Source organism: Petaurus breviceps, unplaced genomic scaffold (assembly GCF_028583685.1).
Source record: "Petaurus breviceps papuanus isolate PSGF00001 unplaced genomic scaffold, PetGlider_PUasm1.0 90769, whole genome shotgun sequence".
Classification (NCBI taxonomy): Eukaryota; Metazoa; Chordata; class Mammalia; order Diprotodontia; family Petauridae; genus Petaurus; species Petaurus breviceps.
In genome coordinates, this window is record NW_027187341.1 from 16,812,650 (window position 1) to 16,827,329 (window position 14,680).

General features: G+C 35.4%; 1 protein-coding gene across 10 annotated transcripts in view; it reads right to left on the minus strand.

Moving 5' to 3' along the window:
• Nucleotides 1-5,062: 5,062 nt before the first annotated feature.
• The window catches only part of ZC3H13 (zinc finger CCCH-type containing 13), an 86,529-nt gene continuing 76,911 nt past the window's right edge, over nucleotides 5,063-14,680 (minus strand). For 7 of the 10 annotated variants that reach the window (XM_069068734.1, XM_069068732.1, XM_069068728.1 and 4 more), the window contains 4 exons: nucleotides 13,195-13,347; nucleotides 9,152-9,352; nucleotides 7,465-7,628; nucleotides 5,063-5,925 (listed from right to left, as the gene is read on the minus strand). In XM_069068734.1, coding sequence (XP_068924835.1) covers nucleotides 5,752-5,925; nucleotides 7,465-7,628; nucleotides 9,152-9,352; nucleotides 13,195-13,347 — 692 coding nt within the window. In that variant the 3' untranslated portion in view covers nucleotides 5,063-5,751. The remainder of the gene's footprint in view (nucleotides 5,926-7,464; nucleotides 7,629-9,151; nucleotides 9,353-13,194; nucleotides 13,348-14,680) is intronic. The other 3 variants (XM_069068736.1, XM_069068729.1, XM_069068727.1) reach the window with 1 other exon arrangement.

The following is a 14,680-nucleotide window of genomic DNA, read 5'->3' on the forward strand; positions in this document are numbered from 1 at the left end:
AGATTCCTTTTGAATATGGGTTGAAATATATGGTGACTCAGATGCCTTCCAACTTTAAAATTCTGATTTGATTTCTCAGTGACCCAGGGAACTCTTTAAGACCATTAAGCTGCACATATTTTGTTGCAAATGTGACCAGTTTCTAAATCAAGTTCCCCACTATGGGGTGAAAGGATGAATATTCCATTAGTTGCTTCATGGGTCAGTTTTCCTTCCTTTACTTTGTTACAAGGAAGAGTACGAGGAGGGAAATTGTATCAGGAAATGGCTAATATAAAAACAAAATGCATTAATAAAACATTACCAAAATATTTGTTGGATGAATCACTGGTTCATAAAATATGTAGACTGACAGCCCATTTTAAAAAGGTTGAATTTTCTTTCTTTCCTAAAATCCGATTTACAGAAAACAAGAGCCGGTTAGCACTACTGCTCTCCATTTCTCCTAAGGTAGCTATCACTGTGTGAAGAACAGAGACTAATGGCGGTTTCTGAGCAATCCTGTAACATTTTCCTGGGATACGCAAACATCAAGATGCCAAAATTTAAGTGTGAGTCATCGAATGGAAAACTGAATATTCAGCATTTGGAGACTATGCTTTTAAATACAGGATTATAGAAATGAAGTATACTATCATTTACACATTAACGGCTAGGCCAGGTAATGAACTCAGTGAAAGCATATGGATATTAACTCTGTCAATCAATTTTAAAAGTAAAATGAGCAGCTAAAATTCCAAGACCAGAGATATTTGAATTTTGCAAAAAAATGGATAATCACTTATAATGGATGATTAAGATATACAAGATATTCATGTGAGCAGAGGCAAAGTATGTGGAATAGGTAACTCGGAATCAGTCATGTTATAGATGGATATGACCTTAAAGATAGCATCTAATTCAAACCCTTCATTTTAGAAAAGAAACAGACCTAAAGTGATTAAGCAACTTATCCAGGGCCACATAGCTTCTTGTTTCCTTCTAGTTCTGAAGTTATATGAACAACACAGCATGAATTACCTCCATATCTAAATAATTAAGAACTGCAATGCTTAGTTACAGATAAGAAGTTCAAAGGTACTTTAACTATCCAAGTAAACTGGCTAAACATTCCTTCCATTAGCAAATTCATTTTCATAAAGAAGTCAAACTGTACTTTTACAGAACTCTATAACGCCCCTTTCTAAAGTTCTGTAGATCTAAGTCTCTGTGAGTTATACAATTAAAAAAACAAAAGCACACAAAAATTTAATACTAACACGTAATCTAAAAGGCAGATACCAAACATAGCAAAAAATAGCCCTTGTCTATCTGTACCAAAATCTTCGTAGTACTATTTGTGGTAGCAAAAGAAAAAAAAAACTGGAAACAAAGTGGCTACCCATTAACTAGTAAGGGCTACAAACACTGATATATAAAGATAATGCTGAACAGAGAAACTTTGGAAAGACTTGTATGAACTAATGTATAGCAATAGAACCAAAAGAAGATATATGACCAAGTAAAGGAATGGAAAAAACCATTCAAGGTCACAAGAATAAATAAAACATTAATCCCTCCGTCCTAGCAGAAATGAAGAACAACTAGTTCAGGGTCCATCGCCAGACATGGTGTCCATATGCAACTTTTTTCTTGTTTTCCTTTTTCACATGGGAAGAGTTCAACACAGAGTGATGATGGAGGGAGATGACCGATACAAAGCAAAGGGCATCAGTAAATTTAAAAAGTAGCTCAAGGAAATAAGAAAATTAAAATCCATAGAATCAAGTATACTGATATTTTATTAGCCCTTTGACATAATATAGATGAGTTCCTCCTAATCTTTTTAGTGTGACAGAATACAAAAAGTACAACAGGGAGTAAAAGAATGTGTTCAGTCAATAAACATTTTATTAAGTTACTACTATGTACATGACACTCAGAAGATGTTAAAGTTGTTGGCTATGTGTAAAAAGAAAGTAAAGTCTTAAACTTCCTTTTATTCTCTTCCTCAACTTTTAATTCTCTCCTTCCTTCCAGTCTATTCTGCACTTGTAGTCCATGATTTCTGTAGTATTTCCTTATTTCAAAAAAATCGCAAAATAACAATTCTATGACTCAAATTCAGTTTGTGAGAAAAGTAATGTAAGTAAAAGGTACGAACTATCCTGTGTCCCAAATCATGTGGTCCAGTTCTCTCCTCTGGCTTCCCCATGAGGTCAGGGGTATCTCACTTCTGTTTCCCCCTTGCCCCACACACACTTCTGCTGACCTACGTGCCGATATGTCCATTGTCCTAGCCAGGATAATGTCCATGGAGGAACAACACTCAGAAAACATGGCTTCTCAGTGGATGAACTCTGCCCATCCTAAGGTCTGCATCTACCCTTACGGCACACCCTTCCCCATCAGTGTTCTTCAGTGGGAACCCTCCCCTGGTGCACTGACTCCTTCCTTTCAGCTTCCTGGACTGATTTCCCTGCATCCTGCGACCTCTCCCATTCTCCTCTTCAATTATATTCTATTTCCTTCTTTAGCTCCTAATTTGTTCCTATAAAAATCTCTTGATGATCCTTTTTTTAAATGACATAATAGCACTTCTCTTTTTGAGTCTAAATGTAATTTCATTCCTTACTCTTTCCTTGGTTTCTCATATTTATTTTGGATTTCTTACATTTATTTACCTTTCTTGTGACTGGTTTTTTGGGGTGCTTACAAGGTAAATTCATAGCATTAGGTGTTTTGGGGGGATGTAAAAATGTTTAAAATGCCTTTTGTTAAATGTCTATCATTTTTGTTAAGTTCAGGGTGTGTCATTCAGAATTGTAGCTTGACCTCCCAAGCCTTTTAAGTATTTCTTTTACTTTTCAGAATATATTCTTCAATCAATAAGCATTTATTAATTATATACTTTGGGGATACATACAAAAGCAAAAATAAGCTTCTGCCTTCAAGGAGTTTACATTCTAATAGGAGAGGTGACATGCATACAAGTAGGTACATAAAAGATACATACAGACAGAAAATGTTAAGGGTTGAGTGGGACCAGGAAAGGTCTCCAGCAGAAGGTAGTGTGTAAAGAAGCCAGATGTTCTAAGGGGCAGAGTTGAGGAGTAATTCAGACATTGTGGACAGCTAGCAGAAGGACACTGAGCCAGGAGATCAAGCGGCATGCATGAGAAACAACAAATAAGTCTATATGGCCAGACCACAGAGCACAAAGAGGGAGATAATGCATAAGACCACCAGAAAGACAGAAATGGACCAGGCTGGGAAGGGCTTCAAATAGTAGGGCAGAGGAATTTATATTTGTTCCTGGAAGTAATGGAGGGAGAGTGGAGTTTCTCAAGCAGCAAGGTAACATGATTAGACCTACACTTTAAAAAAGTGTGGAGGATGGACTGGTATGGGGAAATCAGTCCACCACTGCAATAGTCCAGGTGAGTAGTGAATGATGAGGGACTTGAACTAGGGTGCTGACTCTAAGTAGAGCTAATGGACATATCCAACAGATATAGTGGAGGAAGAAATGATCGAGTAATTAAATGAATATGTGGCAAGAGAGCAAGCATTCAAGGATGACACTAAACTTGGGGGAGAATGAGTTTGAGTGCAACCAGCGCTTGAAAGAGTGGCCAGAGAAGCCGTGTCGATCAGGACTGAGCCAGAAGACAGAAGGAATAGAAAAGTTAGTTTTAAAATAAAATCAAGTTTGTTACCTCTGGAGCAAGCATTCCAGAGACTCCATTATAAAGGATAGCTAGTTTTATAGTGGGAAGGGGAAGAAGGGAGAAGGAAGGTTAAGAGGATGGGAATAAGGGAGAGAGCAATGAAGGGAACAACAGGGTTTGAATGAGAGATGGGCATCCAAAATTTTTGGGATAGGGAGGATATGACTGGATGAGAGTTTGTTAATAACTTACTAATAAGCCAAAATGGGTTATCAACATGCCTAGAGGTTTGTCCTCACTGTGGCATCCTCTCAGGGTGTTAGGTAGCTCAGGTGAGGGAACCAGTGCGGGGTAGAGTATAAGTCAGGCAAGGCCAGTCCAGGCCAGCAAACAGTGGAGGGAGTATGATGAAATGGTTTTCTCTCACAAAGGGAGTGGGATGGAATGGCATTTCTCAATCCCTTGTAGGAAGGAAGGGGCCCTTGCAAACAAGAAGCCATTTCGGAAATACAGCACACTCTGTCCCCTGCAGGTATGAAGAGTTCCCTACAAGCAAGAAGAAGCTAGTAAAATATTATTTCATTTTATTATTCTTGTTGTTCAATTGTTTCTGACTCTGTGACCCCATTTGGTCAAAAAGTGAAATTCCAATACCTCAAAGGTCGCAGTTTCAATGTTTTCTCAAATTTATGTTCATTCAATTAAAGTACTAAAGCTAAATGTTCCATTGGTGCAATTACATATGCTAAAGCAATCACACTCCCTGTCCTATGTTCTTTTAAAGTTGTATGAAGGAAAAGACTAAGAGTCTTATATCTTTGCAAGGTTCATGCAAACCAACAGGAACAGGTATTCGGACTTCAGTTTTCAAAAACATCTGAGGAACAAATAACCCATTTAGAATTTCCATCAGTTCCCTTCATGAGGTAGCATACCAAAAGATTACAGCTTTTGTTCTTGAGTTCTTTTCAATTCCTTAACTTCTTCCAAATGAAAAAAAAAAAAAAAGAAACAAACTAAATAGGCTCTACAAGTGATTGAAGGTGTGTTGGCAAACCTTTTTTTTTTAATTGCAAGCATGCAACAATGCAATTCTGGACAAACATTGTTCTGTAATTTGGTGAAGAACATACAGGTTTTGATGGTAACTGCATGCAATGATCTAAAACATTCAACTCAAATATAGAATTACTGGATGTGCTTTTAATGCTCCTGGAATACAGAGTCTCTTTTAAATTCAGAATATTACTCAAAACTACTCTAACAATAAAGAAACAAATTAGCCAAAGTGTAAAGATGCAATGTTAACCCTAAAACTCTTAAGACAGAGAAAAGGGTGGGAGAACCAAAGAAACAAAACTAAAAAGAGAAAAGTAGAGGTGTGTTATTAAAAATAAAGACTAAGGACACGGTTTCCAAGTTTAAAAAAGGTGTGCATGTAATTTTAAAAATCCAAAAACATATCATACATTGTATCAACACACATTTATTTTTAAACAAAAAAGACCCAGAAAGTTAGGTTTATTACTTTTATAACTTGGGGGGAGAGGTGCTGTGGTAGAATATTTTGGCTTTATTCTACAGACAGATAGCTGGACACCTGCCTGTATACACACACAATGCTAAAGAAGCACTACACGCTTTGTGTAACACTATTATACACAATTAAGTGAAAGCACTCAATTTGGTTTGATGGACACGTTTTCAAGTAAGGTCAACATTTCTGTAATGAAGATCCTGTTAGTAGATGTCAGTAGTTCCACTTCATGAAATATATGTTTAGATTGGAAAAAGAAGTATACATGCCCTCCTTCAGTTTTGCTAACTGCTGCAATAAACTACTAAATCTAGATGTCCTCACATCATTACCCTTGGGGATCAAATACTGTGTAAAAATAAATGTAAAATCTGAATCCTCCTCTATTCGCCAAAAAAACCCAACTGGTACATTTCAAATAAAAGTTGTCGTGCCTCACCCAATAAGAATGGTGGCCAAGTCTTTTGTCTTGTTATCTCAGGAGGCTTGCCAAACCAAACAACTTCTCAACAGAATATGCTCTTCACTAGGAAGATGCTCTAAAGGGCAAAACGAGCTTCGGTGTTATGACACACATACTTCCGGCTGGATACTGGGTTGTGAAAGTTTACTGTTCTCTTCTGTCTTTTCCTGCCCAGGTCCATGGCAAGTTGTCTTGCGCTTAAACAATCTCAAACTTAACCGCAGTAATTCATTGTCTACCACTGGAGTGTTTGTGTATGTTTGCTTCAAGGTGCCCTGAAAACAAAATGGGTGCACATTATTACGAGTAAAGAATGCAGGCTGCTGGACAAAGTGCTAAGAATAATTCCTGAGCTCTCTTGTTTTTGATTCTAGAGAATGTACTGTTTAAATTATGTGGCCTGAGAAGCTATTATTATATGAAGAATTATTTTCACAAGCCTTAATGATTGATACCTTAGAGGTCATCCAGCCCAACTTTAAATCCCACCAGTGCAGGAAATTCCTCAATATCCTGACCGGGTTGAAATCAAGTTTATTTTTAAACACTTTTAAGTGATAGAGAGCACCATGTGACAAGGAAGCCCTTTCCATCAATGAATAGCTGTTGTGAAATTCTTGCAGCCCCAAGTAGTTCCAGTTCTCCCTCCAAGTCAAACAAGGTAGAATCCAACCTTTGTTATATGAAATTCTTTTAAATGCTTGAGCACAGTTATTGTGTGTTCTCCTCTCCAAGCTACCCCCTTCCAGTCCCTTCAATTACTGCTCGCATGAAATCACTTCTCAACCTTTCACTGATCACCCCATTACATGTCCTATTCTATCTAGAGGCTGATCAATGTAGGATGAGGGTCTTCTCATTCACCGTGTTCCAGACTCAATCCTCAATTCTACTATGCCAACAGATCATGTTGGCTTTGTTGGGCAGCCATACCAAAGAGCTCCCTTATACTGGACCTTAAGTAAATTAAAAGCTCCAGGTCTTGTTGTATATTCGTTGCTATTAAACAAGGATATCCTAATCTAGTCTTAGACAACTAATTTGGTATTAGTTTGGTGGTCCTTACATATATCCCTATTAAATCTTAACTCTTTAGTTTGGGATCATGAGTTTTGTAAATATTTTCAATTTAATCTCAGCCTACCTACCTCAGCCGGTCTTTGAAATCTAATTCTGTTCTTTTATATATTAACTAACCCTCTTCAGTTTTGTGAAATCCACAAATTTGATAACTATGTCTTCAAGTCACTGATAAAAATGCTTTCGCAGGGTAGGCCCTCATGGCCAATCATTAGTGATTTCCCTCTACTAATTGATCCAACAATGACCATCACTCTTTCTGCAGTCATGCAGCCAATTACAAACAAATCATTATGTCTATACCTTCATCTGGTTGCACTGGTGAATTTCACTAACTCTTTAAGGAGCCTGCCTAGAAAGTAGTAACATCTATTTTCCCATTAATGGCAGTACATGTAAAAAGAATTCTGCCACAACTAGTTGCCCTTATGTTCTTCTGCATATGTATCACAAAAGCAGGAACTCACCTTGATTATTTTATAGGAAAGGACCATTATCATGGATAAAGAATAAAGAAAAACATCCACTACAATCCATAATTCATAATCATGGAAGGAAAGGTATGTTTAACTTGTTATGTTTAATACTCACCATAGTGACCACATTAAATGAGTACTTAAATACTTTTTTAAATCCTCTACATAATGCAACCACAATCCTACTTGAAACAACAAAATGAAAACATACCATTCCTATCAATCAATACATTTTAAATCAATACACAATGACAATACCTTTTCATTCTTCACGAGCTGTTTCCGAATTGCAGAATCCCGCCTAAAACATAATGCTTTACAACATGGTCCAAGATTACTGAGAAGACCAGCTCTCTCTTCTTTACGTAGCAATGCTGCCATGTTTAGGGCTCCCAATTCATGTTCAAAAAGATTTTCTGCGTCTACCAATAAAAGTAAAGAGTAAAGAAAAGAGAAACTGCTAATTATCAAATAAAACATTCCACAAAGTTCAAAACATACTTAGTTAAAGTATGGCTACAGTAGATGCCAGTCAGTGTGGTGTTAGTTCATATATTCATTCTCTTCCTTCACTACATCTAACTTTAAAGTACCATCAACAATCAAGTGAACCAAACTGATTTTACCTCCTTTTTATTGTTCACTCCCTTGCCTTGATAAAAGTCGATGACAACCCCCCATTCTTATATGCTCTCCCTCAAGTTCACATGCCAAAAATAAGTGGTGGACAACAGAATGTAATTTAGAACCTCTACAAATTGGACATGAGGGGTAAGGGGAAAGAAGAATTCCTGAAAAATGTAAAACTGGTAAGTGCTTTAAGGTTTGCAAAGCACTTTACCATATCTCATTTTATAAAGAAAGGAGGCTAGGTGGTGCAGTGAATAGAGCAATGAATAGGAGGACCTGAGTTCAAATCCAGCCTCAGACACTTGACACACTTACTAGCTGTGTGACTTTGGGCAAGACACTTAACCCCAATTGACCTCCAAAAAGCAAAAATAAAATAAAAATAAAGACAATAACCCAGAGGTAGTTGTTATATTATCTGCATTTCTCAGAGGCAGACAGTGATTAACAGTTACAGAACGAGTAAGTGGCTGAGGTTGGATCTGAACTGAGGTTTGAACTCCAGGTCTAACCCTCTACCTACTGTGTCACCTACCTGACTACACTAAAATCACCTAGTGTACTAGCTAGACTGAGAGAAGCCACTACAGTAACTTTAGGTAGCTTTCTCATAAAAATTTATTGTACAAGAAGCATGGTATAGTTAAAAGAACACTAGACTAAGAACAAGAAAATTCTGGTCCTTGTCACAGCCAGTTCTGCCAATACGACTTATGTCCACTTGAATAAATCACCTAATTTCTCTTAAAAGGCAAATCACCTTGATTTCCTTCATCTGTAAAATGATGTGGTTGGCCTATATGACCTATGGACTATATAATAAATGATTTATTTTATTTTCTATTTCACTAAACCCTGGTGTGCACAGTACAGTACATTTAATCCTATATTGTCAAGAAAATAACTAAAATACTTAAGCATACATAATTTTACTTATTTTTGGAAACTTAAAATTCTATAAATTACAAGGTTAAATAATGCTGAAGGCTCAGGCTAAGTAGACTTACCAATAAAGAGATCCCAGCCCAAACTAATTAATTGTCTTCAGGCTCCCTAAGTATGGTTTCCCATGGACAAGGGGGTAAAAAAAACAAACAAACAAACAAGCTTTCTGACATGTAGGAACTAAACCATATCTACCCATATACTGTACAAAGTATTTAACAGTTTTATCTTTTAGCTTACTCATTTGTAAAGTTAAAGTAATACTGACCATAAAGACAAAACAACCAAAAATGCTAAGTCAATGCATAACAAAATTCTACTCTATTCAAAGACATAGGAAAGAATTATATAACCAAAATGAAACAATTACCTTTGGGCTTTTCTAAAAGTCTCTGGCAGGTTTCTTTAACTTTAGAAAATAGTTCAGAACCTGCCAATTTTTTAGAAATTCCAACTCGCAACATAACAGCTCCAGGTGTGAATTTTAAGAGGGCAGCTCCCGGTTCTCGTGGTTCTTTAGGATGTTTTGGCATAAGACCAGACCAGTCTACATCTATGACATCCAAAGGATCTGCAAAGGTCAATAAGAATATGGATGTTTTCAAAATAAGGAAAATCATACTAGAAAGGTTATAAGGGTAAACATGCCTTTTTGCTATCTTATATTATGGCTAGAATGCTAGTTTAAGTGAAATTTATGCTACAGTAGATTTTTTTTTTTTAAGCAATCAGGGTTAAGTAACTTGCTCAAGGTTACATGGCCAGTTATTTCTGGGTGTGGTGCTGAGTATCTGAGCCCGGATTTGATCCAGGTCATCCTGATCCAGTGCTCTTACTCGCTGAGCCACCTGGCCGCCCCTACAGTAGATGTTTTTAATGTGGTCGATGCATACTTTTATGTTTGGTTACATAAACAATATAAACTTTAAAAGAAATATAATTGTCCACTAACACTTTATAAAACAATACATTATAATCAAACCCTGTATAAGGCTAAGACTACTTCCTATGATGTTTCTCTATAAACTTAAACCCCAAAGACCCCACTGAGATATGGAGGTGACCTCAAGTTCTTTAAAGTGTTTTTGACAATGAAATGTAAACTCTAAAATATCTGAGAATGTGGACTCTGGAACAGAGTAGGTAGCTATTATGATTTGGTCATCCAAGTTTAGAGACTTAACACCCAGGGCAACCCTTAAGGAGAGGAACTACTCTGGTGATAATAATTTATGAAGACTGTCTGCTAAGAGGGCTTTTGATTTGTATTGGCCACAGTGATTAAACTGCTGTTCTTCTGAAGTACTGCAATATATATAAAGTATCCTACTTTACCTATCATTGCATTTTCACAGCCATAGGATATACCTGTATTGATGCTGGCTTTATAGAATGTGGACTGTAATTTTACTATTGAAAATATTCATTGGTCTGTAGTCATCATCTAGAAATACAGGTCAGAATGACCTTAGCAAAAATCCGTCTGCTTTCAAAGTTAACAACCAGTAGGCTGAGCACTTTGTGATGATGAATCCTTTGTTCATAGAAACCCATGAAACAAAATTAAGTACAAAATGGTTGACAGTTCTATGCCCTCTTCTCCCTTTTCCATTTCTACAGTGATAATGGCCGAGTGGCAAAAAGGGCATAAGATGCTAAGAATACAACTTTTAGACCATCTACATAAATATTAACAGTTGTTAGAACTATACAATATGAAATCCTTGTCCGAGTCTTAATAACTAAATATATTATTGGAAGAACCAAGTCATAGCTCACAAGGAACAGAACAAGAAAAAAGGAATAGACAGCCAAATGGAAGGATGGCTTAGGTTCTCTTTAGAGAGGTAGAACTGGTTTTACTGTGTGTCCAAATGAAAGAAGGAACATCGTTTCATGAAATATTTGGTCAAACTACCTTGCAGTGCTCATGACTAAATATTTGCAAAAAGACAGCCATGACTGCAGCTTAGCCAACAACTGTGAAATCAATGAAAGTTAGTTCTCTGAGGATTTTATTGACACCTTCTTTTAATAGATACTTTGATTCTTGATGACTTCAACACAAAGATGTATGAGAGGATAGTAAAAAAAAATGTTAGATAATATAGCTCAAGTCTAAAAATTTAGAAAAGCCAAAGTACTGTGGGGTTAACACTCAAGTCTCACTTCTCTACATTTTCTTTGAGCAAAGAATAAAAAGCTAGTGGACATAGCAAGCACCTACTAATATATGAAAAAATAAAACCTGGTTTGACAGGAAATAACTCATTACTGATGTGGGAAGTTGTATCTGAATTGGGCTATCTGTATACTGTCTAAACACCAACTAGTTATAATCAAAATTAACAAAAAGCAACAAATAAAAATGAGAGAAAAAGAGATGGCATGCAATTGAAACACCAACCCAACCTACTTAAATAAGCAATAGAAAGTAAAACCAGTTTTTCAAAAACTTGGAAAGAGACCCAACTAAGCAGTTATCCTAAAAGTATTTGAAGCATGAAGCTGAAAAGAAAACAAAAATATAGAAGATTGAAAAGTTCAGTCAAGATTTTTTTAAGTAAACTTTTAACCATCCATGAAAGTAGAATCATCACATTTGGATTCTAATGTGCTTATAGAAGAAGTAGAAAACACAATGAAGAGAGGATGGGCAAATTAGTTCCACTAAGCAAGTATACACAGAGGTCTGTGCTACAGGAAATAAAACTACAAAAACATTGAAAGGTTGGTACCTGAAGGAAGGGAAGATACCAAAGGTGTCAGGAAAAAAATACAGAAATTCCTTACTACCAAAAACATCAACTGAGAGAACATCAGCTACTACTTGCCAATAATATGCCTGCTTTCCCACTTAGATAAATTTTTTTATGAAAATAAGCTACATATGTATATCAAGGGCAACTTTAGAAGAGGGAATTAGGAAAAGGCAGGCATTTTAAAATACTGCTATACAACAGACAACTTCTTCACCATCATGTATCTAACTGAAAGATAAAGGAAACACAAGGTATCTCACTGCAATTCTTGCTTGTTGACCATAAAAGAACCATTTGATTTGGTAGAGCAAAATGCTACATTAATGGGCTTCAAGTGAGATATTCCACAGGTATGTATCAAAACTCTCTAACATTTCTTGAAAGATATAACAGATAACCTTGTTCAACAACTATCTACCAAAAATATCAGGCAACAAAGTAAACAAAGATGTATAAACACCAACCGTGTGCCCCTTTGTTATGAAGGATATGTATTTGCAAAGAGTCTGTATTTATACACAATGGGGTCTTCTACACATTAACTGATGGCAAGTTCCAGAGATCACAGAGATCTATAACCACTCGAAAGAGTCTGACAACTATATAACAGGATAAATCAAAAGGCTTAAGATTGCCAGTTGTCTAGATTATGATAATGCTACTGAATGTACAACATATGGAACTTCAAAGATCTTGTTGGGCTCAAAACTAACAGGAAGAGGAAAGCAGTCTAGATTAGATTCCCTCTGGGAAACTGGAAAGATCTTTTAATAATCTCTAACTTCTCCATGAATGAAGGAAAGATTCATCTTGTAATAGCAATATTATACCAATTTTCTATGACTGAGACATGAAACATTATATAGTCTAAAGAAATGAAAAGAAGGATTATCCAGAAAACAAGAAAAGATTTAATCTAAGAAACATATAAGCAAAAAGAAGATGAGCTGGTTCACTGGGCGAGAATGAAGGATAAGGAATGGACAACCCATATGTTCCACTAATACCATCTCCTTCATCGCCAAGAAGACTTAACAATCCAACCCAATATAGTGCGTAGTTTGTGGAAAACTGATGGCAGAATATGAGTAAGAGCTACACAGGATGCAGGCCTAGATGGATTACAATCCTCACTGTAGAAGGGAATAAACCACATAGAAAAGTTCACAGATCTGTTTGAGTATTTAAATATTATTGATTATAACTACAATTGTCCTTTTTACAGTGAAAACCCAGGTTCACTTTCATTAAATGAACCAAAAAAAATTATATAAATTAGGCAGTCTTTGTACTCAGTTGCTATATCAACTGTTTACCTGGAAAACTAATATTCCAATGATGGAGATATAAATTTGTCTAGCAGGTTTAGAAAGCAATTTGGAAGCATACTTCCCCCACCCCCAAATCACTAAACTATATGTAGTCTTTGACCTACTACTACTGCTACTGCTGCTACTACTACTGCTACTACTACTACTACTACTACTACTGAAGAGATTTTTAAGAGAACCACCACTATGTATAAAAAACATTTATAGCTGCTCTTTTTGTGGGGGTAAAGAACCGAACATTGAGGATGAATTCGTCAATTAAGGAATGGCATTTGTTAAGCTCAGGAGAAAACACATCTAATTTAAATTTAAAAAGATACCTGGCATCTTCTCATCATCTTGTTGATCTTCCCTCTTTTCAGCATCACCTGCCAGAATTTCATCAAGTTCATCATCACTGATTGGCTCATATCCTTCTCCAGCACCAGATCCTAATGACTGAGCATCATCTAACTTGGCCTCATCATCTCCTGCTAAGAAAACAAATGAATTTCATTTAAAGATAATTTTTTGCATTGCTCAATTATTTGATGGGCTCCAGAATCAAATAAAGGCAAAAACTTATTTTGTTCCAAACCAACTATAACAGCAAGAGATAAAAATATAGTAATAGTCCAAAAATAAGTTACTCCCTTTTGGAAAAAAATACACAATCATGAAAATACAATACATAAAAAACAATTTTGGGCTACAATTAAGTTTTATGTAAGTGGAGCTTATATTCAGATCAACATATTGGAATAAGCCATAAGATAAAAAGAAATGACTCTTTTTTCGTTTTCCAGTCATAATTCCAATTTGAATTCTCAGTCAATTGACAAAAAATTGATTTGCCCTTGGGCTACATTCATGGATTGTGTCAGGGTTAAATTAGTAAAAAGATAAAAACTAAATCTATTTATTCCAAAAGATTTTTTTGTATTATTGCCATAATTATTCAAACCAATACTTTTAACGCAATATATGAAAATTCATCTTATACATTTTACATGTGGCTATAATCAGATGAAAAATTTTAATTTTCTCCATATTTACCTTACCCTCGTTTTTTCAATACTGAATTTTTACTGCCTAGTTTACTTCATCAGAATTCTACAATGATTTACATACATTAAGAAAGTAAGGAAGATGGCTACATCTTCCTTAATTCTTTTACCTTTACATCAGTACCACAAATGGAGGTTCTGTTTCTTGTCATATCCAATATTAGCTATTCTTAAGAAGATAGGCTGAGTTTTGTCTTTTAGCAAACATACACATTCTTAGATATCAGTACAAACTTAAGCATTACATCCCCAAAATCAAAGGTAAAGGGTCTATAAATTTAATGTGAATTTGTTTAACACTGAAACTACAGGGTATAGCTAATATTTCTAAGTCCATAAAATTTACCTCAAGAACTATAATTTCCAAAGTCATATAGGTGAATTCTTTAGTAGATACACAGTAAAATTTCACTATTCCTGAAATCATGACAATCCAGATATGATATGCCATGATACTTAAGTAACAAAAATTTTAACTATTTGTCCTTTGAGAATGTTTAGTATATTATCAGACAAATTATAAAATTATTTCTGAAAGTACTTACATTAAAAGATACAGATAATCATAAATGTAGCATATGTAAAATAAGCTTATTATAACTTAGTTTACTTCACTTTACTTGATATTTTCAATTTCCAACTTAAGTTTATTTAATTAAAAGTAATTTTTTAAACATTTAAAAACTGTTTTTGGCAATTCTAACTCGTTATTAACTTCAGGATGGCCACTACCATCCCCTATTATTCTAAATTAGATTTT